At 39.4% G+C, this 27,491-nt stretch overlaps 1 protein-coding gene across 1 annotated transcript; it reads left to right on the top strand.

Moving 5' to 3' along the window:
• The first annotated feature begins 984 nt into the window (after positions 1-984).
• RSL24D1 (ribosomal L24 domain containing 1) lies at positions 985-26,819 on the top strand. Its single transcript, XM_082648316.1, has 6 exons — positions 985-1,113; positions 18,466-18,579; positions 20,283-20,355; positions 23,078-23,141; positions 24,885-24,970; positions 25,944-26,819. Exons 1-6 carry the CDS (start codon positions 1,033-1,035, stop codon positions 26,015-26,017), a joined length of 492 nt encoding a protein of 163 aa, XP_082504442.1. The 5' UTR covers positions 985-1,032; the 3' UTR covers positions 26,018-26,819.
• The last annotated feature ends 672 nt before the right edge of the window (positions 26,820-27,491 follow it).

Here is a 27,491-nt window from a genome sequence, read left to right as displayed (position 1 = left end):
ACACAGGCAACCAATTAAGATGATACCCTCCTACAACTGCGCTTATGTAACTATGGAAGACAATGTGAAGTATTCACTGATAATAAAATGTGTATTGGATACCTAATTACGTGCCAGGAACTGTTCTAGGTACTGGGAGTATAGCTGTAAACAAAACGACAAAAATCCTTGCCTTCATGGAGTTCACATCCCATTGAGGGGAGGCAGATAACAGCAAGATGCAGAAAAGGGTGAACAGGATGCTCATCAGTGTTATCAAGAAGAGGGAGTGGAGACACGTACACACAAATGTTTGTCTATGCACAGAAAACCTCTGGTAGGTAATAAAAGGACGTGACTGCTACTGGAGAGGAGGACTGGAGGTCTGGGGAGAGAACTTAAGTTTACTGTGAAGAAAAAAAAATTTTTTTAACCACATATGTATATTAATTAAAAAGCGCGGAGGTGGGGGAGTAAAGGTGGAGACCACCACTACAAGTCTTTAAAACACTGCCGCTTAAGTCCTCCGAACCTGAGGCTCAGCTGCTTCGGTTGCAGCGCGTGGCAGCAGGTTCCCGCCGCGGACATCAGGCAAGTCGGCTTGGGACTGGAATCATGGGCGGGGCTCGGGCCGCAGAGAAATGAGTTCCTGGAGACGAGCCACGTGTGGAGAGCCGTCTTGGGAAAAGCACAAACCAGAAACAGGATATACAAGACGTGAGTAAATGCTGACGTCGTACGACACGGTGGGGAGGAAAACTAGAGGCTCGGACAGCCAGTTCAGAAGCCTGCGTAGAAACGCGCAGTTCACCAGCGGGCGGCCGCACTCTGGGCCTGCGCCAAACGGCAGCGCTTTTGCCGGCGTGCCCGCGGGGTGGCGCTGTCACGTCCGGCTAGCTTTCCAGGGGGCCCCCAAGAGCGAAGGACCACCGCCTTTTCCGGGTGGAGAACCGGAAAGAGAATCACTTCCCGTGGCGGGGCCACGTCACTTCCTCTTAAGCGCGGCGTCTGGCCGGGGCGTCCGCACGAGCGGCGTCCGCACGAGCGTTCAACATGAGGATTGAGAAGTGTTATTTCTGTTCCGGTCCGATTTACCCAGGCCACGGCATGATGTTCGTTCGCAACGATTGCAAGGTGAGACGGCCGGGAGTAGCGCGCGCTCCGCTGCGCTCCCGCCGGGCTGAAGCCGCGCCCGCTCGGCGCGGGGTTCCTCTGCCCGTGCGTGGGGTTTGGTCTAGGATTTCGGTTCGTGGGGCTGGTTTTGCTAGCGGCTCCGACCTCGACCTCCCTCTTGGGGAAGGTTCTCCTGCCGGCGTCGCGACCGGAGCTGGTCACTAGACCGCCGTTGGGCGAGGCTGGCTGTCATGAGGTTGAGGAGCGATTCCAGCCAGCGCCGACGGGGAAGCTGGGAGTCTGTTTGCCCACTTTTGCACATGGGCCACGTTCTTCAGTTCGGTAAACTTTGTTGAACGCATGCCGGGTTAAGCATCATTGCTGAGGTCCGCGTCTGTACAGATGAATTAAGACTTGGGGTCGGCCATAGTCTGTAGAGGTTGATAGAAATGTTGCATATGGCTTAATAATAGAGTTATGTATTATGAAGCTGTTGGAGGTGTTTTGGAGAGGGTCGTCTGTAGAAAGGCACAGAAAGGAAGTGACGTTTATCCTGGATCTTGCATTTTGCTTAAGAACGTGAGGAGAAGGCAATCTAGGTGGAAGGAAAACGAACAGTTTGAGCAAAGGCACAGAGGGGAGCAGCTACTTCTCTGTTTAGGGAAGTGACGGATTGCAGATGGTAATAGAGGCTTGGGGTAGGGCTATAATGAAGTACGGTTTTCACTGAATGTGTATCACTTTTTCATCATCATGAAGTCGAAAGATCATAAGTTGGGGACCGTCTGTATAAGGCCTCTGTGAAAGACTTTATGAGTGATACATGAATTTGCCTTTCATACCGGAATGGATCTCATTCCTCTGTTTAACACATTGTTTCTCAGAATTAGACCTCTCTTGTATTTGCTTCTGAATCACTGGACACTTGTAGAAAATACTGATTCCTGGTTTCCACCGGATCTATTGAATTGGAATCTCTGGGGAGAGAGGACGAGGAGCTAGAAATCTATATTCATTGAGGTGATTTTGACATGCTAAAGAACTACAGTTCTTGTTTCATCACCTTATGTCTGTATTCTACATGAAAAATATTGACCTCACTAAATTAGGAGTAAGGGGTCTTGCCAAAAGTGTGGGACCAAAGCGATGTTTGAAAACTTGAAAGAGCATGTAAAAGATTTTTTTTTTTTTTTTTTTTTCCCGGTACGCGGGCCTCTCACTGTTGTGGCCTCTCCCGTTGCGGAGCACAGGCTCCGGACGCGCAGGCTCAGCGGCCATGGCTCACGGGCCCAGCCGCTCCGTGGCACGTGGGATCTTCCCGGACCGGGGCACGAACCCGTGTCCCCTGCATCGGCAGGCGGACTCTCAACCACTGCGCCACCAGGGAAGCCCTCATGTCTCTTTTTGAATTATGGTTTTCTCAGGGTATATGCCCAGTAGTGGGATTGCTGGGTCATATGGTAGTTCTATTTTTAGTATTTTAAGGAACCTCAATAGTGTTCTCCCTAGTGGTTGTATCAATTTACATTCCCACCAACAGTGCAGGAGGGTTCCCTTTTCACCACACCCTTTCCAGCATTTATTGTTTCTAGATATTTTGCTAATGGCCATGCTGACCAGTGTGAGGTAATACCTCACTGTAGTTTTGATTTGCATTTCTGTAGTAATTAGTGATGTTGAGCATCTTTTCATGTGCATCTTGGTCATCTGTATGTATGTCTTCCTTGGTGAAGTGTCTATTTAGGTCTTCCACGCATTATTATTATTATTTTTTTTCCGGTACGCAGGCCTCTCACAGTTGTGGCCTTTCCCGTTGCGGAGAACAGGCTCCGGACGCGCAGGCTTAGCGGCCATGGCTCACGGGCCCAGCCGCTCCGTGGCATGTGGGATCTTCCCGGACCGGGGCACAAGCCCGTGTCCCCTGCATCGGCAGGCGGACTCTCAATCACTGCGCCACCAGGGAAGCCCAAAAGATTTTTAATTCCTGCTCTCAGGAACATGACAAAGAATTTATAGCAATGAATGAAATGATTGTCAGGTTGGGGTGTAATTCACAGTGGGCATTACGGCTTTGTGGATGATTTGGTCATCATGACTATGATTTTTGTCCATCAGTGTTTGTCAGCTGGGTATGGGAATTAGAAAGGATGATGGGAGCTATCTAGAGTTGTATGTTGATCTGGCAGACACAGTGGAAGTTCAAGTTGATGAGGAAGTCTATATTGGTAGCAAGGATAGTGTTGAATTAGCTGGGAGCTAGCTTGCTGTAGGGAAGACCAGTGTATCCAGAACAGAGTTGATTGGGGAAATAAGAAGTAGAGGCCCTGAAGCACTAATGAAGAACAGGTGCCTCATTTTTTCTTTGTTGATGATTCCGAAATCTTTATCTCCTTAGTTTCAGGTGTGAATTTTCCGCTTGACAGGGAAATCCTGTTTGTACCTAACAGTGAGCCTACTGAGAGTGTTCCTTATTACCTCAAATCTTTTTGCTCTCTGAATTAATACTGTCATCCACCTAGACAGTTCTGCTAGAAACTGAGAGTCATCTTTGAATCTTTCACCGTTTATATCTAGCTATAGGTTCTATCCATTCTGCCTTTGCAAGGGAGAGTGGTGTCTTAGCTTTCTTTCTGCCCACCTGCCCTGGGTCCAGATTAGGCACTTGTCGCTTTTGTAGCCTCCTAACTAGTCTTTCTGCATTTATGCTTTTAGCTTTTGGGACCATCTTTCATAGAAACCTCCCCTCTTATGCTTCTCAGGTAGTTTCTTAAGAGTAGAATTAGTGTATTACTGTTCCATATTTTCATAGTTTGCAAACAGGAAAAATATACATACTCTTAAGGTGTGCTTAATAAATGTTTGTTGAATTAGTGGCATAAGAACTTGAAGATGTGGCATAAGAACTTGAAGGTGTTGGAAGAACTTTGAGGCTCAGATGGATCATTTGTGTGCATGTTGAAGACTGAGGATGATGCCAGAGGACTAGGTTAAAAGGGAAATTTGAGTCTTATGAAGCTTTGTCTCACACATAATCGTTTACCACCTACCCCACCATAGATTTAACCACTTCCTTAATGTGTACTTGCATATTACTTTATACTTGATTATTGTGTATAGTTATATCCCATTGTTTATATCCTAGTCGGTTCTTTATCTCTCTTGTTTGCAAAATGAGATTTTACCACGTTGCTAGACTAAGCTTCTCAACGTAGGGCGTCATGTTTTAATTATTCTTATATCTAGTACAACATCCAGCACATAGTAGCTGCTCCTTATTTGGGGATTGAATCCCCATCCCATCTCAGTGACTCCAGTCTCTTCAGATAATTCATTGTGCTTTTCAGGTGACGTCTGTTAGATATGGAGTTCAAGTAGACTTGCCTGTAACTTCCCATTGGCTCTCTTTGGAACCGAGGAGACCTGGGACAAGTTCAGGTCTCTCATTAGGTATATCTCAGAAGTGGGGATTTGTTTAGGAGTTATCCAGTAGGTGTTAAACATTGAAGCCTTTTACTTAAAAAAGGTAATAGTACTTTGGCTGAAAATACTCAAAGAAATTTTACCAATAATGATTTTATAGTGAGTTATTCCAGAAGACTACAGTAGTCTCCTATTTTCTAGTTGGTTTGAAATTAATTCAAGAATGTAGACATGCTTTTACTCGAGTCTCCCAGGAGAGGGCTCTCCATGAGGTCAGGGCTTAGATCAGATTGATCTGGTATTGACCATTTCTAAGAAAACTATGTCCTAGTGTGTTTAGTGACCTATTTGAAGGTCTCCATAGAACAAAGTGTATATAAAATGAAAAGTATTTTGGTTTGTGATATATGCGTATGTGTGTGTGTGTGTGTGTGTGTGTGTGTGTGTGTGTGTGAGTGTGTGTATGTTAGCTTGAAATGGTTATATCTTATTTTGACCTTTTTTTTTTTAATGGGTCACATTTTCTAGGTATGATAATTCAACTTAATTTTCTTTGCCAAGATCTACAAACTCAATTACTTTTTCTCTTCAGATTTCCTCTAGTAATACACACAAATTTCAATGTGTTCTAAGACAAAGTAACAAAATGATGCATTTTAGACTTATAAAATGAGTCCCAATAAGCCATTTCAGGAGCATGTTGAATGATCATTAAATTGTAAACATTATTAAAGGATCACATCTTTTGGGATGAAAGTGAAGAATTAAAGTAGTGAAGAATCTTCCTAGTAGATCTCTGAATAAATACTTTAGAAGACAAATCTATAGTCAGTTTTAGTTGCTTTTTTGAAATTATTTTGTGCAACGGTGGAAAGAACCAAAGGAAGTTTCAGAATGGTTGTTTGAAACTTTTAACCCCCTCCCCCCATTGAGGTATTTAGAAAGTGAATTTTGAGAATTATTCTGAATTGCAAAGGGATTTAAATAAATGACTTTCCTAAAACTGTTCCCTTCATTCAAGATCATTTGTAAGGTTTTACTATTATTCTATAAAAATGGTCGGGTTTTTTTGTTTTTTTTTTTGCGGTACGCGGGCCTCTCACTGTTGTGGCCTCTCCCATTGCGGAGCACAGGCTCCGGACGCGCAGGCTCAGCGGCCATGGCTCACTGGCCCAGCTGCTCCGCGGCATGTGGGATCTTCCCGGACTGGGGCACGAACCCGTGTCCCCTGCATCGGCAGGTGGACTCTCAACCACTGTGCCACCAGGGAAGCCCTACAAATTTCCTTTTTAGCACTGCTTTCCCTGCATCCCTTAAGTATTGGTAGGCTTTGTTATCATTTTCATTCATGTCAAAATATTTTCTAATTTCCCTTGTGATTTCTTCTTTGCACCCTTGATTGTTTGAGTGCATTGTTTAATTTCCACATATTTGTGAATTTTCCAGATTTTTTTCTGTGATTGATTTCAGTTTCATTCTGTTGTGGTCAGAGAACATACTTTGTATTATTTTAATCTTTTCAGATTTATTGAGACTTGTTTTGTGTTCTCAAATTATGGTCTGTCTTGGAGAATGTTGCATGTGCAGTTGGGAAGAATGTATGTTCTACTGTTGAGTGGAGAGTTCTACTGATGTCTATTATGTCTGGTTGTTCTATAGCATTGTTCAAGTCCTCTGTTTCCTTATTGATCTTTTTGTTCTGACCGTTATTGAAAGTGGGGTATTTGAAGTTTCCAATTGTTACTGTTGAACTATTTCTTCCTTCAATTCTGTTGGTGTTTTTTTTCTTTTGGTGCATATATATATATATATATATATATATATATATATATATATATAATTGAAGTGTAGTTGATTTACAATGTTGTGGTAGTTTCTGGTGTACAGCACAGTGATTCAGTTATATATTATACATATATATTACATATTTTTTTCATATTCTTTTCCATTATGATTTATTACAGGATATTGAATATAGTTCCCTGTGCTATGCAATAGGACCTTGTTGTTTATTCATTCTGTTGGGTTGGCCAAAAAGTTCGTTTGGTTAATGAATACATTTAATAAAGTTCTTGCTGAAAATGAAAAATGTGTGTTTTATTTTTACTTAAAACCGAATGAACTTTGTGGCCAACTCAGTGTATACAATAGTTTGCATCTGCTAGTCCCAAACTCTCAATCCAACCCTCTCCCACCCCCACTCCCCCTTCGCAACCACAGGTCTGTTCTCTATGCATGTGAGTCTTTTTCTGTTTCATAGATAAGTTCATTTGTGTCATATTTTAGATTCCACACATAAGTGATATCCTATGGTATTTGTCCTTTTCTTTCTGACTTCACTTAGTAGGATTATCTCTAGGTCCATCCATGTAGCTGCAAATGGCATTATTTCATTCTTTTTTTATATTCCATTGTGTATATATGTGTGTGTGTATACATATATATGGTATTTATATATATATATATATCATATATATATGTCTCTCACATCTTCTTTATCCATTCTTCTATCTATGGACATTTAGGTTGTTTCCATGTCTTGGCTATTGTGAACAGTGCTGCTATGAACATAGGAGTGCATCTATCTTTTTGAATTATAGTTTTGTCCGGATATTTGCCCAGGAGTAGCATTGCTGGATCATATGGCAACTCTGCTTTTAGTTTTTTGAGGAACCTCCATACTGTTCTCCATAGTGGCTGCACCAATTTACTTTCACACCAACAGTGTAGGAAGGTTTCCTTTCTCCACACCCTCTCCAGCATTTGTTATCTGTAGACTTTTTTTTTTTTTTTTTGCGGTACACAGGCGTCTCACTGTTGTGGCCTCTCCCGTTGCGGAGCACAGGCTCTGGACACGCAGGCTCAGCGGCCATGGCTCACGGGCCTAGCCGCTCCGCGGCATGTGGGATCTTCCCGGACTGTCCCCTTCATCGGCAGGCGGACTCTCAACCACTGCGCCACCAGGGAAGCCCATCTGTAGCCTTCTTTAATGATGGCCATTCTGACTGGTGTGATGTGGTACCTCACTGTAGTTTTGATTTGCATTTCTCTAATAATTAGCCATGTTGAGCATCTTTTCATGTTCCTGTTGGCCATCTGTATGTCATCTTTGGAGAAATGTCTGTTTAGATCTTCTGCCCATTTTTTGATTGGGTTGTTTGTTTTTTTGTTATGGAGTTGTATGAGCTATTGGTATATTTTGGAAATTAAGCCCTTGTTGGTCACATCAATTGCAAATATTTTCTCCCAGTCTGTATGTTGTCTTTTCATTTTGCTTATGGTTTCCTTTGCTGTGCAAACGCTTGTAAGTTTGATTAGGTCCCATTTGTTTATTTTTGCTTTTATTTCTATTGCCTTGGTAGACTGACCTAATAAAACATTGGTACGATTTATGTCAGAAATTTTTGCCTGTGTTCTCTTCTAGGAGTTTTATGGTGTCATGTCTTATGTTTAAGTCTTTAAGCCATTTTGAGTTTATTTTTGTGTACGGTGTGAGGGTGTGTTGTAACTTCATTGATTTACATGCTGGTGCATATATATATATATTTTAAACATCTTTATTGGGGTATAATTGCTTTACAATGGTGTGTTAGTTTCTGCTTTATAACAAAGTGAATCAGTTATACATATACATATGTTCCCATATGTTTTCCCTCTTGCGTCTCCCTCCCTCCCACCCTCCCTATCCCACCCCTCCAGGCTGTCACAAAGCACCGAGCCAATATCACTGTGCCATGCGGATGCTTCCCACTAGCTATCTACCTTACTACGTTTGTTAGTGTGTATATGTCCATGACTCTCTCTCGCCCTGTCACAGCTCACCCTTCCCCCTCCCCATAACCTCAAGTCGTTCTTTAGTAGGTCTGCGTCTTTATTCCTGCCTTACCCCTAGGATCTTCATGACATTTTTTTTTCTTAAATTCCATATATATGTGTTAGCATACGGTATTTGTCTTTTTCTTTCTGACTTACTTTACTCTGTATAACAGACTCTAGGTCTATCCACCTCATTACAAATAGGTCAATTTCATTTCTTTTTATGGCTGAGTAATATTCCATTGTATATATGTGCCACATCTTCTTTATCCATTCATCCGATGATGGGCACTTAGGTTGTTTCCATCTCCGGGCTATTGTAAATAGAGCTGCAGTGAACACTTTGGTACATGACTCTTTTTGAATTTTGGTTTTCTCAGGGTATATGCCCAGTAGTGGGATTGCTGGGTCATATGGTAGTTCTATTTGTAGTTTTTTAAGGAACCTCCATACTGTTCTCCATAGTGGCTGTACCAATTCACATTCCCACCAGCAGTGCAAGAGTGTTCCCTTTTCTCCACACCCTCTCCAGCATTTATTGTTTCTAGATTTTTTGATGATGGCCATTCTGACTGGTGTGAGATGATATCTCATTGTAGTTTTGATTTGCATTTCTCTAATGATTAATGATGTTGAGCATTCTTTCATGTGTTTGTTGGCAGTCTGTATATCTTCTTTGGAGAAATGTCTATTTAGGTCTTCTGCCCATTTTTGGATTGGGTTGTTTGGTTTTTGTTATTGAGCTGCATGAGCTGCTTGTAAATTTTGGAGATTAATCCTTTGTCGGTTGCTTCATTTGCAAATATTTTCTCCCATTCTGAGGCTGTCTTTTGGTCTTGTTATGGTTTCCTTTGCTGTGCAAAAGCTTTGAAGTTTCATTAGGTCCCATTTGTTTATTTTTGTTTTTATTTCTATTACTCTAGGAGGTGGGTCAGAAAGGATCTTGCTGTGATTTATGTCATAGAGTGTTCTGCCTATGTTTTCCTCTAAGAGTTTGATAGTTTCTGGCCTTACATTTAGGTCTTTAATCCATTTTGAGCTTATTTTTGTGTATGGTCTTAGGGAGTGATCTAATCTCATACTTTTCCATGTACCTGTCCAGTTTTCCCAGCACCACTTATTGAAGACGCTGTCCTTTCTCCACTGTACATTCCTGCCACCTTTATCAAAGATAAGGTGTCCATATGTGCGTGGGTTTATCTCTGGGCTTTCTATCCTGTTCCATTGATCTATCTTTCTGTTTTTGTGCCAGTACCATACTGTCTTGATGACTGTAGCTTTGTAGTATAGTCTGAAGTCAGGGAACCTGATTCCTCCAGCTCCGTTTTTCGTTCTCAAGATTGCTTTGGCTATTCGGGGTCTTTTGTGTTTCCATACAAATTGCGAAATTTTTTGTTCTAGTTCTGTGAAAAATGCCAGTGGTAGTTTGATAGGGATTGCATTGAATCTATAGATTGCTTTGGGTAGTAGAGTCATTTTCACAATGTTGATTCTTCCAATCCAAGAACATGGTATATCTCTCCATCTACTTGTATCATCTTTAATTTCTTTCATCAGTGTCTTATAATTTTCTGCATACAGGTCTTTTGTCTCCTTAGGTAGGTTTATTCCTAGATATTTTATTCTTTTTGTTGCAATGGTAAATGGGAGTGTTTTCTTGATTTCACTTTCAGATTTTTCATCATTAGTATATAGGAATGCCAGAGATTTCTGTGCATTAATTTTGTATCCTGCTACTTTACCAAATTCATTGATTAGCTGTAGTAGTTTTCTGGTAGCATCTTTAGGATTCTCTATGTATAGGATCATGTCATCTGCAAACAGTGACAGCTTACTACTACTTTTCCGATTTGGATTCCTTTTATTTCTTTTTCTTCTCTGATTGCTGTGGCTAAAACTTCCAAAACTATGTTGAATAAGAGTGATGAGAGTGGGCAGCCTTGCCTTGTTCCTGATCTTAGTGGAAATGCTTTCAGTTTTTCACCATTGAGGATGATGTTTGCTGGGGGCTTGTCATATATGGCCTTTATTATGTTGAGGAAAGTTCCCTCTATGCCTACTTGCTGCAGGGTTTTTATCTTAAATGGATGTTGAATTTTGTCAAAAGCTTTCTCTGCATCTATTGAGATGATCATATGGTTTTTCTCCTTCAATTTGTTAACATGGTTTATCACATTGATAGATTTGCGTATATTGAAGAATCCTTGCATTCCTGGAATAAACCCCACTTGATCATGGTGTATGATCCTTTTAATGTTTTGTTGGATTCTGTTTGCTAGTATTTTGTTGAGGATTTTTGCATCTATGTTCATCAGTGATATTGACCTGTAGTTTTCTTTCTTTGTGACATCCTTTTCTGGTTTTGGTATCAAGGTGATGGTGGCCTCGTAGAAGGAATTTGGGAGTGTTCCTCCCTCTGCTATATTTTGGAAGAGTTTGAGAAGGATAGGTGTTAGCTCTTCTCTAAATGTTTGATAGAATTCGCCTGTGAAGCCATCTGGTCCTGGGCTTTTGCATGTTGGAAGATTTTTAATCACAGTTTCAATTTCAGTGCTTGTGATTGGCCTGTTCATATTTTCTATTTCTTCCTGATTCAGTCTTGGCAGGTTGTGCATTTCCAAGAATTTGTCCATTTCTTCCAGATTGTCCATTTTATTGGCATAGAGTTGCTTGTAGTAATCTCTCATGATATTTTTTATTTCTGCAGTGTCAGTTGTTACCTCTCCTTTTTCATTTCTAATTCTACTGATTTGAGTCTTCTCCCTTTTTTTCTTGATGAGTCTGGCTAGTGGTTTATCTATTTTGTTTATCTTCTCAAAGAACCAGCTTTTAGTTTTATTGATCTTTGCTATTGTTTCCTTCATTTCTTTTTCATTTATTTCTGATCTGATTTTTATGATTTCTTTCCTTCTGCTAGCTTTGGGGTTTTTTTGTTCTTCTTTCTCTAATTGCTTGAGGTGCAAGGTTAGGTTGTTTATTCGAGATGTTTCCTGCTTCTTAAGGTGGGCTTGTATTGCTATAAACTTCCCCCTTAGAACTGCTTTTGCTGCATCCCATAGGTTTTGGGTCGTTGTGTCTCCATTGTCATTTTTTTCTAGGTATTTTTTTATTTCCTCTTTGATTTCTTCAGTGATCACTTCATTATTAAGTAGTGTATTGTTTAGCCTCCATGTGTTTGTATTTTTTACAGATCTTTTCCTGTAATTGATATCTAGTCTCATGGCGTTGTGGTCAGAAAAGATACTTGATACAATTTCAATTTTCTTAAATTTACCAAGGCTTGATTTGTGACCCAAGATATGATCTATCCTGGAGAATGTTCCATGAGCACTTGAGAAAAATGTGTATTCTGTTGTTTTTGGATGGAGTGTCCTATGAATATCAATTAAGTCCATCTTGTTTAATGTATCCTTTAAAGCTTGTGTTTCCTTATTTATTTTCATTTTGGATGATCTGTCCATGGGTGAAAATGGGGTGTTTAAATCCCCTGCTATGAATGTGTTACTGTCGATTTCCCCTTTTATGGCTGTTAGTATTTGCCTTATGTATTGAGGTGCTCCTATGTTGGGTGCATAAATACTTACAATTGTTATATCTTCTTCTTGGATCGATCCCTTGATCATTATGTAGTGTCCTTCTTTGTCTCTTTTAATAGTCCTTATTTTAAAGTCTATTTTGTCTGATATGAGAATTGCTACTCCAGCTTTCTTTTGGTTTCCATTTGCATGGAATATCTTTTTCCATCCCCTTACTTTCAGTCTGTATGTGTCTCTAGGTCTGAAGTGGGTCTCTTGTAGACAGCATATATAAGGGTCTTGTTTTTGTATCCATTCAGCCAATCTGTGTCTTTTGGTGGGAGCATTTAGTCCATTTACATTTAAGGTAATTATCGATGTGTATGTTCCTATTCCCATTTTCTAAATTGTTTTGGGTTCGTTATTATAAGTCTTTTCCTTCTCTTGTGTTTCTTGCCTAGAGAAGATCCTTTAGCATTTGTTGTAAAGCTGGTTTGGTGGTGCTGAACTCTCTCAGCTTTTGCTTGTCTGTAAAGGTTTTAATTTCTCCATCAAATCTGAATGAGATCCTTGCTGGGTAGAGTAGTCTTGGCTGCAGGTTTTTCTCCTTCATCACTTTCAGTATGTCCTGCCACTCCCTTCTGGCTTGTAGGGTTTCTGCTGAGAGATCAGCTGTTAACCTTATGGGGATTCCCTTATGTGTTATTTGTTGTTTTTCCCTTGCTGCTTTTAATATACTTTCTTTGTATTTAATTTTTGACAGTTTGATTAATATGTGTCTTGGCGTATTTCTCCTTGTATTTATCCTGTATGGGACTCTCTGTGCTTCCTGGACTTGATTAACTATTTCCTTTCCCATATTAGGGAAGTTTTCAACTCTAATGTCTTCAAATATTTTCTCAGTCCCTTTCTTTTTCTCTTCTTCTTCTGGAACCCCTATAATTCGAATGTTGGTGCGTTTAATGTTGTCCCAGACGTCTCTGAGACTGTCCTCAGTTCTTTTCATTCTTTTTTCTTTATTCTGCTCTGCAGTAGTTATTTCCACTATTTTGTCTTCCAGGTCACTTATCCGTTCTTCTGCCTCAGTTATTCTGCTATTGATCCCATCTAGAGTACTTTTAATTTCATTTATTGTGTTGTTCATCGTTGCTTGTTTCATCTTTATTTCTTCTAGGTCCTTGTTAACTGTTTCTTGCATTTTGTCCATTCTATTTCCAAGATTTCGGATCATCCTTACTATCATTATTCTGAATTCTTTTTCAGGTAGACTGGCTATTTCCTCTTCATTTGTTAGGTCTGGTGCATTTTTATCTTGCTCCTTTATCTGCTGTGTGTTTTTCTGTCTTCTCATTTTGCTTATCTTACTGTGTTTGGGGTCTCCTTTTTGCAGACTGCAGGTTCGTAGTTCCCACTGTTTTTGATGTCTGTCTCCAGTGGCTAAGATTGGTTCAGTGGTTTGTGTAGGCTTCCTGGTGGAGGGGACTAGTGCCTGTGTTGTGGTGGATGAGGCTGGATCTTGTCTCTCTAGTGGGCAGGTTCACGTCTGGTGGTGTGTTTTGGGGTGTCTGTTGCCTTATTATGATTTTAGGCAGCCTCTCTGCTAATGGGTGGGGTTGTGTTCCTGTTTTGCTAGTTGTTTGGCATAGGTTGTCCAGCACTGTGGCTTGCTGGTCGTTGAGTGAAGCTGGGTGTTGGTGTTAAGATGGAGGTCTCTGGGAGATTTTCGCCATTTGATATTATGTGGAGCTGGGAGGTCTCTTGTTGACCAGTGTCCTGAAGTTGGCTCTCCCACGTCAGAGGCAGAGCCCTGACTCCTGGCTGGAGCACCAAGAGCCTTTCATCCACACGGCTCAGAATAAAAGGGAGAAAAAGTAGAGGGAATTAGTAGAAGTATGAGGAAAGAAAGAAGGAAAGGAGGGAAGGAAGGAAGGAAGGAAGGAAGGAAGGAAGGAAGGAAGGAAGAAAAAGAAAGAAAGAAAGAAAAAGGCAAAGAAGGAAAGGCAAGAAGGAAAGGAGGGAGGGAGGGAGGAAGGAAGGAAGGAGGGAAAGAAGGAAAAAAGACAGAAAGAAGATACAGTAAAAATAAAGTATAATAAAGTTATTGAATTAAAAAATTCTTATTTAGAAAAAAAAAAGGGACAGATAGAACCTTAGGACAAATGTTGGAAGCAAAGCTATACAGACAAAATCTAACACAGAAGCATACACATACACCCTCACTAAAAGAGGTAAAGGGGGAAAAATCATAATCTTGCTCTCAGAGACCACCTCCTCAATTTGGGATGATTCGTTGTCTAAAGGAGGGAAGGAAGGAAGGAAAGAAGGAAAGAACGAAGGTAAAGTATAATAACGTTATTAAAATTAAAATTATTAAGAAAAAAATTTTTTAAAAAACCATGGACGGATAGAACCCTGGGACAAATGGTGAAAGCAAGACTATACAGACAAGATCTCACACAGAAGCATACACATACACATTCACAAAAAGAGGAAAAAGGAAAAAAATCATAGATCTTGCTCCTAAAGTCCACTTCCTTAATTTGGGATGATTGGTTGTCTATTCAGGTATACCACAGATGCAGGGTACATCAAGTTGATTGTGGAGCTTTAATCCGCAGCTTCTGAGGCTGCTGGAAGAGATTTCCCTTTCTCTTCTTTGTTCTCACAGCTCACAGGGGCTCAGCTTTGGATTTGGCCCCGCCTCTGTGTGTAGGTCGCTGGAGGGCGTCTGTTTTTTGCTCATACAGGACGGGGTTAAAGGAGACGCTGATTCGGGGGCTCTGGCGCACTCAGGCCGGCGGGGAGGGAGGGGCACGGAGTGCGGGGCGGGCCTGCGGCAGCAAAGGCCGGCGTGACTTTGCACCAGCCTGAGGCCCGCCGTGCGTTCTCCCAGGGAAGTTGTCCCTGGATCCCGGGAACCTGGCAGTGGCGGGCTGCACAGGCTCCGCGGAGGAGGGGTGTGGAGTGTGACCTGTGCTCGCACACAGGCCCCTTGGTGGCGGCAGCAGCAGCCTTAGTGTCTCCCGCCCGTCTCTGGGGTCCGCGCTTTCAGCCGCGGCTCGCGCCCGTCTCTGGGGTCCGCGCTTTTAGCCGTGGCTCGCGCCCGTCTCTGGGGTCCGCGCTTTTAGCCGCGGCTCGCGCCCGTCCCTGGAGTTCCTTTAAGCAGCGTTCTTAAACCCCTCTCCTCACGCACCAGGAAACAAAGAGGGAAGAAAAAGTCTCTTGCCTCTTCGGCAGGTGCAGACTTTTCCCCGGACTCCCTCCCGGCTAGCAGTGGTGCACTAACCCCTTCAGGCTGTGTTCAAGCCGCGGAGCCTCAGAGCCTCAGCTCGCAGCCCCGCCCGCCCTGGCGGGTGAGCAGACAAGCCTCTCGGGCTGGTGAGTGCCGGTCGGCACCGATCCTCTGTGCGGGGAATCTCCCCGCTTTGCCCTCCGCACCCGTTGCTGTGCACTCCTCCGCGGCTCCCAAGCTCCCCCCTCCGCCTTCCGCAGTCTCCGCCCGCGAAGGGGCTTCCTAGTGTGTGGAAACTTTTCCTCGTTCACAGCTCCCTCCCACTGGTGCAGGTGCCGTCCCTATTCTTTTGTCTGTTTTTTCTTTTTTTTTTTCTTTTGCCCTACCCAGGTACGTGGGGAGTTTCTTGCCTTTTGGGAGGTCTGAGGTCTTCTGCCAGCCTTCAGTAGGTGTTCTGTAGGAGTTTTTCCACGTGTAGATGTATTTCTGGTGTATCTGTGGGGAGGAAGGTGATCTCCGCGTCTTACTCTTCCGCCATCTTCCTGAAGTCCAGCCATATATGTTTTAAGTTATATCTTCATGTTGGATTGACCCTTTTATCATTTTATGGTGTCCTTTTTTGTCTTTTGTAACAATTTTTCTTAAGACTTATTTTGCCTGATATTAGTATAACTACTAATATAGTTATACTATATAAACAGTATAACTACTGTTATGCTGTCCTGTAGAGAGCATATAGATGGATCTTTTTTTTTAAAAAATATTTATTTATTTTTGGCTGCGTTGGGTCTTTGTTGGTGCATGCGGGCTTTCTCTGGTTGCAGGGAGCAGGGGCTACTCTTTGTTGCAGTAAGTGGGCTTCTCATTGCGGTGGCTTCTCTTGTTGCAGAGCACGGACTGTAGGCTTATGGGCTTCAGTAGCTGTGGCTTATGGGCTCTAGAGCGCAGGCTCAGTAATTGTGGTTCACAGGCTTAGTTGCTCCGTGGCATGTGGGATCTTCCCGGACCAGGGCTTGAACCTGTGTCCCCTGCATTGGCAGGCGGATTCTTAACCACTGCACCACCAGGGAAGTCCCAGGATGGATCATTTTTAAAATTCATCCTGCCAATTTCTGCCTTTTCATTGGAGAAGTTGATTTATTTACGTTTAAAGTAATTACCAGTAAGGAAGGACTTCTGCCATTTTTGATATTTGTTTTCTATGTCATGTCTTTTTTGTTCCTCAATTCTTATCACTGTCTTACTTTATGACTGCTTTTTCTGTAGTGTACTGTTGCGATTCCCTTCTTGTTTCTTTGTATATTTTTAGTTTTAGTAACTTTCTTAATGGTTACTCTGGTGACTACAATTAATCTTAATTTCCAGTGATGTAGATTTATAATTATTGTTTTATACAATTGTCTTTTAAATTAAATCTTATGAAAAAAGAGGAGTCACTAACTAGAAATTCATTAATACTGACCTTTATACTCACCTATTTAGTTACCTTTACTGGTGTTCTTTATTTCTTCTTGCGGATTCAAGTTACTGCCCATTGTCCTTTCATTTCGGCCTGAAGGACTCCCTTTAGCATTTCTTGTAGGGCACTGGCAACAAACTCTAAATTTGTTTTTATTGAGGTGAGATTTACATAACATAAAATTTACCATCTTATTTTTATTAAGTTATAATTGACGTACATTAGTTCCATATGTACAACATAATGATTTGATATTTATATGTATTGTGCAAAGGTCACCACAGTAAGTCTAGTTAACATTTGTCACCATTACCTTGTTACAGAATTTATTTTACTGTGATGAGAACTGTTAAAATCTACTCTCTTAGCAACTTTCAAATATGCAATACAGTCTATTAACTGTAGTCATCATGCTGTATATTACATCCCCATGACTTATTTTTTTTATAACTGGAAGTTTGTATCTTCTGACTCCCTTCACCCATTTTGCCCACCTCTCCCGCTTCCCTCAGTCTCTAACAACCACCAATTTATTCTCTGTATCAGTGAGCTTTGTGTTTTTGTTTTTTTAGATCCCACATGTAAGTGATATCATACATACGGTATTTGTCTTCCTCTGTCTGCTTATTTTACCTAGCATAATGCCCTCAAGATACATCCATGTTGTTGTAAACAGCAAGATTTCCCTCCTTTTTTCTTTGGCTGTGCCACGTGGCTTGTGGGATCTTAGTTCCCCAACCAGGAATCGAACCCGGGCCCCCTGCCATGGAAGCACCCAGTCCTAACCACTGGACCACCAGGGAATTCCCAAGATTTCCTTCTTTTTTATGGTTGAATAATGTTCCATTATATATATATGTCATATTTACAGTGGCATGAATAGTATTTTATTGTATATATACACCACATTTTCTTTGTCCATTTATCTCTAGATGCACACTTAGGTTGTTTCCATATCTTGGCTATTGTAAGTAATGCTGCAATGAACATAGACATGCATATATCTTTTCAAATTAGTATTCCTGTGTTCTTTGGGTAAATACCCAGAAGTGGAATAGCTGGATCATATAGTAGTCCTGTTCTTTTTCTGAAGCATTTCCATAATGTTTTCCATAGTGACTGCAGCACTTTACAATCCCACCAACAATTACAAGTGTTCCCTTTTCTCCATATCCTCTCCAACACTTGTTACTTCTTGTTTTTTTGAAAATAGCCATTCTAACTGTGGTTTTGATTTTCATTTCTCTGATTAGTGATGTTGAGCATCTTTTTATGTACCTGTTGGCCATCTGTCTTTTTTAGGAAAGTGTCTATTCAGGTCTTCTGCCCATTTTTTAATTGTATTGTTTGTTTGTTTGCTATTGAATAGTATGAGTTCTTTACATATTTTGGATATTAACCCTTTATCAGATATATAATTTGCAAATATTTTATCCCATTCAGTAGGTTGCCTTTTCATTTTTTTTGTTGTTTGTTTTTGTTTTTGTTTTGCGGTCCTCTCACTGTTGTGGCCTCTCCCGCTGCGGAGCACAGGCTCCTGACGCGCAGGCTCAGTGGCCATGGCTCACGGGCCCAGCAGCTCCGCGGCATGTGGGATCTTCCCGGACCGGGGCATGAACCCGTGTCCCATGCATCGGCAGGCGGACTCTCAACCATTGCGCCACCAGGGAAGCCCCAATGGTCGTTTTTAACCATATTTTTGGGGCCCTCAATCTTTAGTTGTGATGCTGTTTTAGTCAAAAAATAGTTCAATTTCCATTTTATGTGATACGTCTCACACATTTCTAAATGGTGTTTTGAGTAAGTAGAAGCAGTTGTGAGAACGATTGTTACTTCTCAGACTTTATAGTATATTTTGTTTGGTAGGATAACATCCTATGGTATAAAATATTTTAATATTGACTTTTCACTATTTAACACTTTTCTTGTAGGTGTTCAGATTCTGTAAATCCAAGTGTCATAAAAACTTTAAAAAGAAGCGCAATCCTCGCAAGGTCAGGTGGACCAAAGCATTCCGGAAAGCAGCTGGTAAAGAGCTCACAGTGGTGAGTACGGTTAGCTATCAGTATAGTTTTTACAGTTTTCAAAATTTTAACTTCTGGGTGGGAGATGTGATTTCATTAACTCTAACAAGGCTTCCTATAGAATGGTTAATGAGTGACTTATTTGCATCTGGTAATTCTCACATGATCCTCAGAACCATAAATCTGTAGAATTCTGAAAAGGAAAAAATTCCTAATCTAGTTTGTAAAAGTGATTTTTCTTATTCTCGAAAAAGTATTTTTAGCTCTTGCAACAAGGGGAGAATTATTTAAATGGATTGAAGTTGGAAATTGCTACTTAAGGATTTTGAAAGGAGGTTAAGAGATTAAAGGGTTTTTGACTAGCAGTGAGGACTCAGCTGAGGTTTGTAGTAGACTCATTTATCAGTTTCTTGATTTCTTTAGCAGGACTGTGTGTCTGAGAGCAGAGAGCTTAGTTCATAATGGCAGTGTAAGGAGGAATAGTGAGGAATCAGGGGTGAGGGAGTTCCATGGGGCAAGCCCCCACCATCATATTGCTGTTAATTGAGTTGGTGTAAGGACCTGGTGAAGCTTATCTGCACTCGATCCTTAAAAAGGGAGGAGGGGAAGCTGCTGCACAGGCTACCTTTGAGGGAGGGAGAGCTTTCAACTGTCCCCTTCCGCCGGACTTCCTCTTCCCCCAAACCCATGACTCTTTCCCACCTCGCCACTCCTTAAAGACAGTATCTAAGTAGTTGCTGTGAAGCCCTTTGCTGTCTTTCTCGACACCTGAGGTTCTTCAGTGAACATAAAGAATATTTTTTGACAACACATAAGGCCAAATCATAATTGTCACAAAAGTAATTTTCACTGTGGACGAATAGATATGTTGCATCTCAAATACAGGTGGCAACTGTATGAGTGAAGAAAGGATGCCGCCGGGTCATAGTCATTTGCTGGTGACCACTTACCTTATCATGGCTGAGGTTACTGTGATCTGAACAGAGGCATGTGTATATAAATGAAATAGCCACGTGCAGAGTTAATGCTGTTCCATATGCCAGAGTCTGATAGCTTTGAAAACTAAGAAATATCTGTAGTTTTTCCAAAATTATTTTGCATGTTTTGAGATAAATAGGATTGTTAATTGTCAAAATATCAACTACATTTGGAGGGGACTAAAGAATTTCAGGCTGAAGCTTACATCATGCAGAGTCGTACCACATTATTTGAAGATGTGGTTTCAACTCTGTGCTGTAACACAAAGGTTTATAGGTATTGAAATATATAAACATGCTAGGTATTTTTGTTGAACCATATGCAGTTCTCAGTGTTTGACTTTTTGATCTATGGGAAAAGGAAATTTCATATGGTTCAAACTAATATAAAGTTTTCTGGCTGTGAGTCTCATCTAGGAATAGGAAATAAGGGAAGCTTTTTTAGTTCATTTATAATCCCCATGATTGTTATAGGCCCCTATGAGGGATGGTGGTGATCCTCTCCCCTCCCCTCCCTTTGAGAATCACTCATACATAGACAGACATTTTCAATAGGGCTGTCTTGTACATCGTGGTATTTAAAAGAGAAAAAGGTTGAAAACTTGTATCTTCTGGGATCACCCCGGGGGAACTCTTAATATGTGCCCATAGCTTGAAACACTTCGAACTTTTGTGAAAAGGAGAAAAAGTTTTAAGAAATGCTTCCTTTCTACCTCTCTTAAAACCGTATTTCTCCTCTTCTTACAGGATAATTCATTTGAATTTGAAAAACGTAGAAATGAACCTGTCAGATACCAGCGAGAGCTGTGGAATAAAACCAGTAAGTCACAAGGACTACCGGGGATTTTCAGGAGACACTGGTTTGGGATATTACCATAACTTTAATATCAGTTGGTTGTTTAAATATTAGATTTCTTTTCATCAGTTAGCTTTTATACTTTTATCCTTATCTTAATGGCTCTGTTGTATTTGTGGGTTTTTTTTAATAAGCTATCCCAAATCCTTTTCAGAATTGGCTGATGTATCCATTATAAAAATGACATAATTATTAAATTTGATATTATTTGAAGTGCCTACACAGAAATATAAAAACATTCAAATATCTGGGGAAAAAAATAGAGATGTAGAATACTTTTGGGGGGTGAGTGTGGCATAGTTAAAATATACAAAAAACCTAACACACTTTACAAGTTTAGATAATTTGGTTTAGGGATATAAGTATTGTTTTCTGTATACCTAATAATAGTGATTCTGTAAAGTTAAAAAGTACAGCATGTAAGGTGATAATTACAAATTTTCTAAGAGAAATTCTAAGTGCTCGACTTGGGTAAAAATGAAGCTATAGGCTACTGAAACTAAAAGTAATGTTTAATTCTTATCTACCTACCTACCTACCTACCTCTCTGTTTTGTTTACTTATTTAAGTAAGCAGAGGGTTTAATTTAAAAAATTCTCATGTACTAAAACGTAGTTCCTTAAGCTAGCTTGTAGATTCCACTATGTCTCTGTGTGTTTGAGGCCCTCGGCCCTGCCTTTTCTCCTTCCCCCATGCCTGCTTATGCAGCCTTTAGCCATTTCTAGTCTTGGGTGTGGAGGTGATGTAGTTTGTTACCTAGAAGTCTCTAAGACTTAGAATTCTACCAACTTTATTGGTCTCTAATGGATTATTGGCAGGGCATACTTTTCAACACCTTTTCACCAGTTAGTCACAAGACTTCAGAGGAAGAGTTGGAAAGTTATGGGCCTTTGTAGTAGCATTTGACACCCTCTAAAGCCTTGTTTATCTTCCTGAACTGTGTGGAAAAATCAGAGTCCCAATGGGGAATTGCCTCAGTATTCTGCCCCTTGGTGTGCTTGTTTGGTTTATCTTTTTAAAAAATAAGGTCTTTCCCTTCTGTTTTGTAATTAGCGGAGGAGTTAATTTCTGATTAGCAGTTGGTTTTATTGGGTTTATTTGGTAAGGAAATAACACTGATTCAAACGCAAGGATTTCTGAAGAGATTAATAGGATTTTTTAAATTGAAGAGATTAATAGGATTTTTTAAATTGAGACTATAATTGACATATTAGTTTCAGGTGCACAGCACAATGATTTGATATTTGTATATATGGTGAAATGATCACCAAAATAAGTCTGGTTAATATCTACACCATACATAGCTAATTTTCATAGGATTATTAAATTGATTCCTAAAGGTACTCTTGGCAGGGACATTATTGGAAGATCCTAAAGCGTTTCTGGACCCCACTGAGTTTTATTTCACTTTGGCCTTTGTTTTCTTTTTTGTTACTACTTGAAGATAGTAGCTCCAGACCATTTTTACCTATAACTACTTTTATTTGATGGGTATTCAGCTTGATATGGAAACTGAGGTACATATTTTAGTCATCTGTGGATCTTCAGTTACTAAGATCCTCTGTGCTGGTATCATGATGTTTATGTTGTTCCTGAGAAATACTGTGTGTTCTCTAAGATGTTGTCTCCTTTACCAATAACCACTGACTCTAGCATACAAAGATGAACAGGGCATACACAGTCCCTGATCTCTCAGTGCATTTTACTGAGTATTTTATTGTTTCTGTTAGACAGTAATTGGTTTAGGTATTATCACAGAGTCTCATTCATTTGCCCCACTCAGATCCACAGACTACACTTTAAGAATCTGGATTGGGAATTGTGCTGTTTAGTATGGTAGCCACTAGCCCCAGGGGCTACTGAGCAATTAAAATGTGACTAGCCTGAATTGAGATGTTCTGTAAATACAAAATACGTGCTGGATTTTGAATACTTAGTATGAAAACAAGCATAAAATATCTCAATAATTTTTTATATTAATTACATGTTGAAATGACAGTATTTTGGCTATGTTGGGTTAAACAAAATCTATCTTAAATTTAATTTCAAACTGTTCCTTTTTACTTTTTTAAAAAAAGTGGCTACTAGAAAATTTAAAATTACATATGTGATTTATCTTACATTGGACAGTGCTGATATAGATTCTAGAGTAGTTGGACTCAACTCCCTTATAGCCAAGGCTCCTCTACACATTTTCTGAAACAGTTGGATTTTAGTGGTTAAGAACGTGGCAGATTGATTGGTTCATTCTACCAGTATTCATCATGTGCAGATCATATCCTAGGCACTTGAAGAAAAAGTGGCTTTTATGACAAGGTAGAGTCTATTTATGGAGATGACAAGCTAAGGATGGGATTAATTGCCATTAATCCAAGTTCTCTGTAGAATAAAATTTGAAAAGCATTGGACTGGTTTCAAGTACAAGAAAAATTTAGTAGTAAAGGCTTTTGCAAAATAAAAGTTAGAGAAATGATACGTGGGAAAGAGTCAACAGTGATATCAGCCAAGGGTGCATACCTTTGTCAGCTATTTTAGTAGGAATTGTTTTTGAGGTGAGTTTTTTGTTGAGTTTAATCCACTTCTAAGCCACAGTAAAGTAGTGATTGTTAAAGCTCCTGTTGGTTATAATCATCCTGCTTGAATGAATGTACATAAATTTGTTAACATTTATGCATTTTTTTTGTAGTTGATGCAATGAAGAGAGTTGAAGAGATCAAACAGAAACGCCAGGCTACATTTATAATGAACAGGTATGAATATTTAAAATATCTTTATTTTCATGTAACTTCAAACTTTCAAAAACTGGCAAGATAGTATAAAGAAGTCTTGTATATTCTGTTAGCATTTTGCCAAATTTACTTTAACTCTGTGCGTAGTAAGTTGAAGACATGATACCTTTTCCTCCTAAGTATGCTTCTCTCTCTCTCTCTATATATATATATCCTAAAAATAGTATGTTCTTTTTCTCTGGGATTTTAAAATTGAGGTATAATTGACACACAACATTAGTTTCAGGTGTACAGCATAAGAACATGCTCTTAATAACCACAGTATAGTTAAATCAGAAAATTAACACTGCTAAAATACTATAGACCTTACTAGATTTACCTGTTGTTCCAATAATGTCCTTCATAGCAGAAAATCCTGGATCATACATTACATTTAGTGGTCATATCTCCTCAAGCTCCTTTAATCCAAACAGTTTCTCACCTTTGTCTTAGATGACATTGGCCTGTTTGAAGAGTACAGGTCAGTCATTTCATAGAATGTTCCCTGGTTTTTGTTTGATGTTTTCTTCATGATTAAATTCAGGTCCCTTTGGCCAGAACATCATAGAAGTGTGTCCCCCTCAAGCACCCCAGCAGAGGCACCTGTTGTCCCTTACTGGTGATGTTAACTTTCATAGCTTGGTTAAAGTAGTGTCTGCCAGTTTTCTCCACTGGAAAGTTACTGTTTTTTCCCCCTTTTATCAGTACATATCTTGAGGGAGTCACATTGAGACTCGGCAAAGAGCCTGTTACTCCTCAAACTGATACCTACTGGTTTTCGCATCCATTAGAGTTCTGCCTGAATCTGTTACTACTGTGATTGTTGCCAAATGGTGGTTTTTCTGATTTCATCATTTCTTCTCCGTTTATTAGTTGACCTTCTTATCTAAGAAAGAGCATTTTCCTTTTTCCCCAGTTCCAAAATTTATTCTTTTATTCATTTATTCACATCATATCTGTGTGTATTCATTAATTCTTATTGTATTCAATGAGTTATAATTCTTTGTCATTATTTTGATGTTCTAAGTGCCCCAAGTTGGCCAGTGAGAATTCCTTCAGGCAGGCTGTGTGTCATTTTGACAGTTCCTCACCATTCTTTGAGTCCTTTCTTGCTTTTTGCTTTATGGCTAATAAGATTTTCCCTGCCCCAGCTTGGAATTGGCCATTTCTTTAGAAGGGGCATCGCTTTTGATCTAGTCACCATAAAAGTCATAGAAAAGCATGCGTCAACAGCTTTCTGGCTTAAAAAAAAAATTTTTTTTTAAAGCATTACAAAAAAGGACCCAAATGCTTGAGAACTAGTCTGTTAGCTTTTTTTGTTGAATGTCTTGTGTTTTGTGCTCTTGTAATTACTGAATGATTTAAAAAATTAGGTAACACAGAGACTACAAATCTTTCTCCTCAAATAGAGAACACAGACACTTCAATAATTAGAGATTCTTACTCTGTGTAATCTCTGAGACTTGTTAATTCTTTGTTTCAATCACATCCCTTCATTCACTGAGCAAGTATCTTTTCAACCCGTTTTATTCCTGACTAGGTGCTAAGAATACAGTGAATGAACAGATTGGGAGTGCAGGAATCATGTTTAAGCTAATTAGGAACAAGAAATGAATTGTGTTCCCATTGCTCATTTGTGTGGCTAACTTAATACAATTTTTACAAATTAGGAATTAATGTCTTTTAAAGAGATTTTAGTAACTGAAGTTTTGGCCTTTGTCCTAGGTTGAAGAAAAATAAAGAACTACAGAAAGTTCAGGACATTAAAGAAGTGAAGCAAAACATCCATCTTATCCGGGCCCCTCTTGCAGGTAAGTATTGCATTGTGCAGGAGTTCTCTGCCTTAAGTAGAGAAATGAAAAATCTGGATTGTTGTGGTCTATGTAATTGGGTACCAACCAACTTTTTAAGGTTGAATCTTTTCATGTAAATGTTCTCCCTCATTTATGATATGACTGTTTATAAAAATAATTTAGTCAGTGTGTTTCCCAGTTCCAGTCAATTTATTGCGTCTTTTCTCCCTTCATAAAATCCTAGCTTCCACAAAATCCAAGTTAATCAAAACGATTTGAGTAATAATTTAATAGATGATTTTGCCCCATACCTGTTTTGATTAAAGGATAATGTTTTATATTAGTAGCTCTCAAACTTCATTTGGTGTGGGAGTTACTTGGGGGACTTAGTATGTAAACATAGAGGTCTAAGCCCCTTGAGTTCTTTACTAGCTAGCTAGTTCTTTACTAGCTCTCCAGGTGAGTCTGATACTTCAGTTTGAGAACTACAGTTTTGTATTAAAAACCCTCCTTGTGCTTATGTAACTTACAGTTAGGCACTCACTTGAGCAGTTGCTTGTGTGCATAATTTCTTTTGTGAGATGCTAGGAAACCACTCTTTTTACTCAGCTGGTGCCAAGTGCAATCTGTTAAAAGGAGAGAAATTTTGGTGAGATATAGCTATGCCTAAACCTTAGTAAAGTCAAATCCTATAACCACATATTGGGTAGATTTATGCAAAAGTCCTAGCTAGGTTGTTTTTGTACCAAATTTAAAAAAAAAGACAAAATCCTGGAGCATTGTTTCACATATAGATGATATGGACTGACAGACAACCAAAAAACAGTAGGAATGAACCATTGTTACCTAAGTTTTTAGGTAACCCTCTTTGAGGTAGGTAGTACAGTGTTAAGAGCAGAGACCCTGGTTCAAGGTGGCCAGGGTTCACATCCCAGCTCTTTGTCAAGAGTTTAATTTCTTTCTTTCCCCCCCCTTTTTTTTTTTTTTTAAGGCAAAGAAAAGCAGCTGGAAGACAGAATGGTGCAGAAATTACAACAGGATGTGGACATGGAAGATGTTTCTTAGAACTCTTACTGCCTGTAACCATTTCTATAAGTGCATCTGGAAATCTCCTTTGGAGACACAGAACTTCTAAATTATTGGGTTTTTTTCATATAAGGTCACTCATATGAAAGGGGATTAAAGTACTTCTTTCCTACATTGGTCTCTACAGAACAGCAGATGTGGATGCTTGATTGCATCTCAACGGTAAGCCTTCACTGAGAGATCACTTTTATAAGTCATGAAAATTGTTTGTAAATACAGAAGTGAATTGTGGACATAAAATGGTCATGCCATTTGGTTAATGGCACTAGGCAGCATTTATGTAACAATTAATGACAAATTCATGACGAGTTATATATAAAATAAAATTTTCATTGCAGTAAAATATTCCTTTCCTAGAAGGGATACAGCAAGGAACTAACAATCTGTATGATAATTAGCCTCTAGTAATTTCTTTTGATTTTAGTACTTCTGGTTTTGGTTTATTAGCTTCTTAGAAGAACATAATGGTCTAATATATTGAAGCCTAATTATGTTGGACCGTTTTGATCTGGTTTTAACTATTGTGATTGATAGGCATTTGTGGATGTTGGGGGTGAGTTGAATAGTCTGTTCCTGAAATGGCACTATATAATTTCTACTTTGGAGAATACTCACTTCTAAGTTGAGATTCCTAGTAGAAGAAGCTTTATTTTTCTAGGCGTCCAGTACCTATTAAAATTTTTTGTGTGGTTTTCTTTTTAAAAACTCCTTGTTTGTGGAAAATTGGACGTATGGGTAACACATTATAGATTATTTGCACATAAAATTGTTTCTGAAGTAAGTGCCTATGTATTTATTATTTAAAAGTACTAAACAAAAGGTATGAAGTTTGCCCACACATACTAAGAAGTAGGAGATACATTTAGAGAGAAATGTATACTTTATACTTCATGTTTTCTTATTTTTACATTACTTATGAGTAAGTATGTTTAGAGTATTAGGTAACTCAGATTTTTTTTTTTAAGGACAAAATTTAGAATAAATTCCAAGTTTTAAGATTATATAATTATATAGTTATGGCTAAATTTTTATTTTAGTATTAGATAGTAAAAAAGTGGACTGATCACTGGACCACGTGTTAGAAGACCTGAATCCAGCTTTGTTCTTATTGATAAAATAAAGCTCATTTGTAAACAACATTATTGATGCAACATTTAGGGGAAATATGTATGTAAAGACATTTGTAAAATTACTTGAAGTTTTCATTGCATTCTATATTCATGTTTGTTTTAATATAAACTTGTTTAAAATTACATAGTAAAACTAAAGTAAAACTTAGTTTCTTAGTAAGTTTTACTGAGTTTTAAGAAACAAATTTCCTACGGTGCTAGTTAGGGAGCAGCTTAGCTATTGCTTTGAGATCATTAATTGGGGAAATTGAGCTGAAACAAAGAGCTGACACTGTGTCTCAGGTTTAACATTCAGGCAGTTCTCTTAGCTGTCAGGATTTCAT

This window comes from Grampus griseus, assembly GCF_964374135.1.
Source record: "Grampus griseus genome assembly, chromosome: 2".
Classification (NCBI taxonomy): domain Eukaryota; kingdom Metazoa; phylum Chordata; class Mammalia; order Artiodactyla; family Delphinidae; genus Grampus; species Grampus griseus.
The sequence above is the reverse complement of the archived record's forward strand: the minus strand, read 5'-3'. Positions and strand labels throughout refer to the sequence as shown.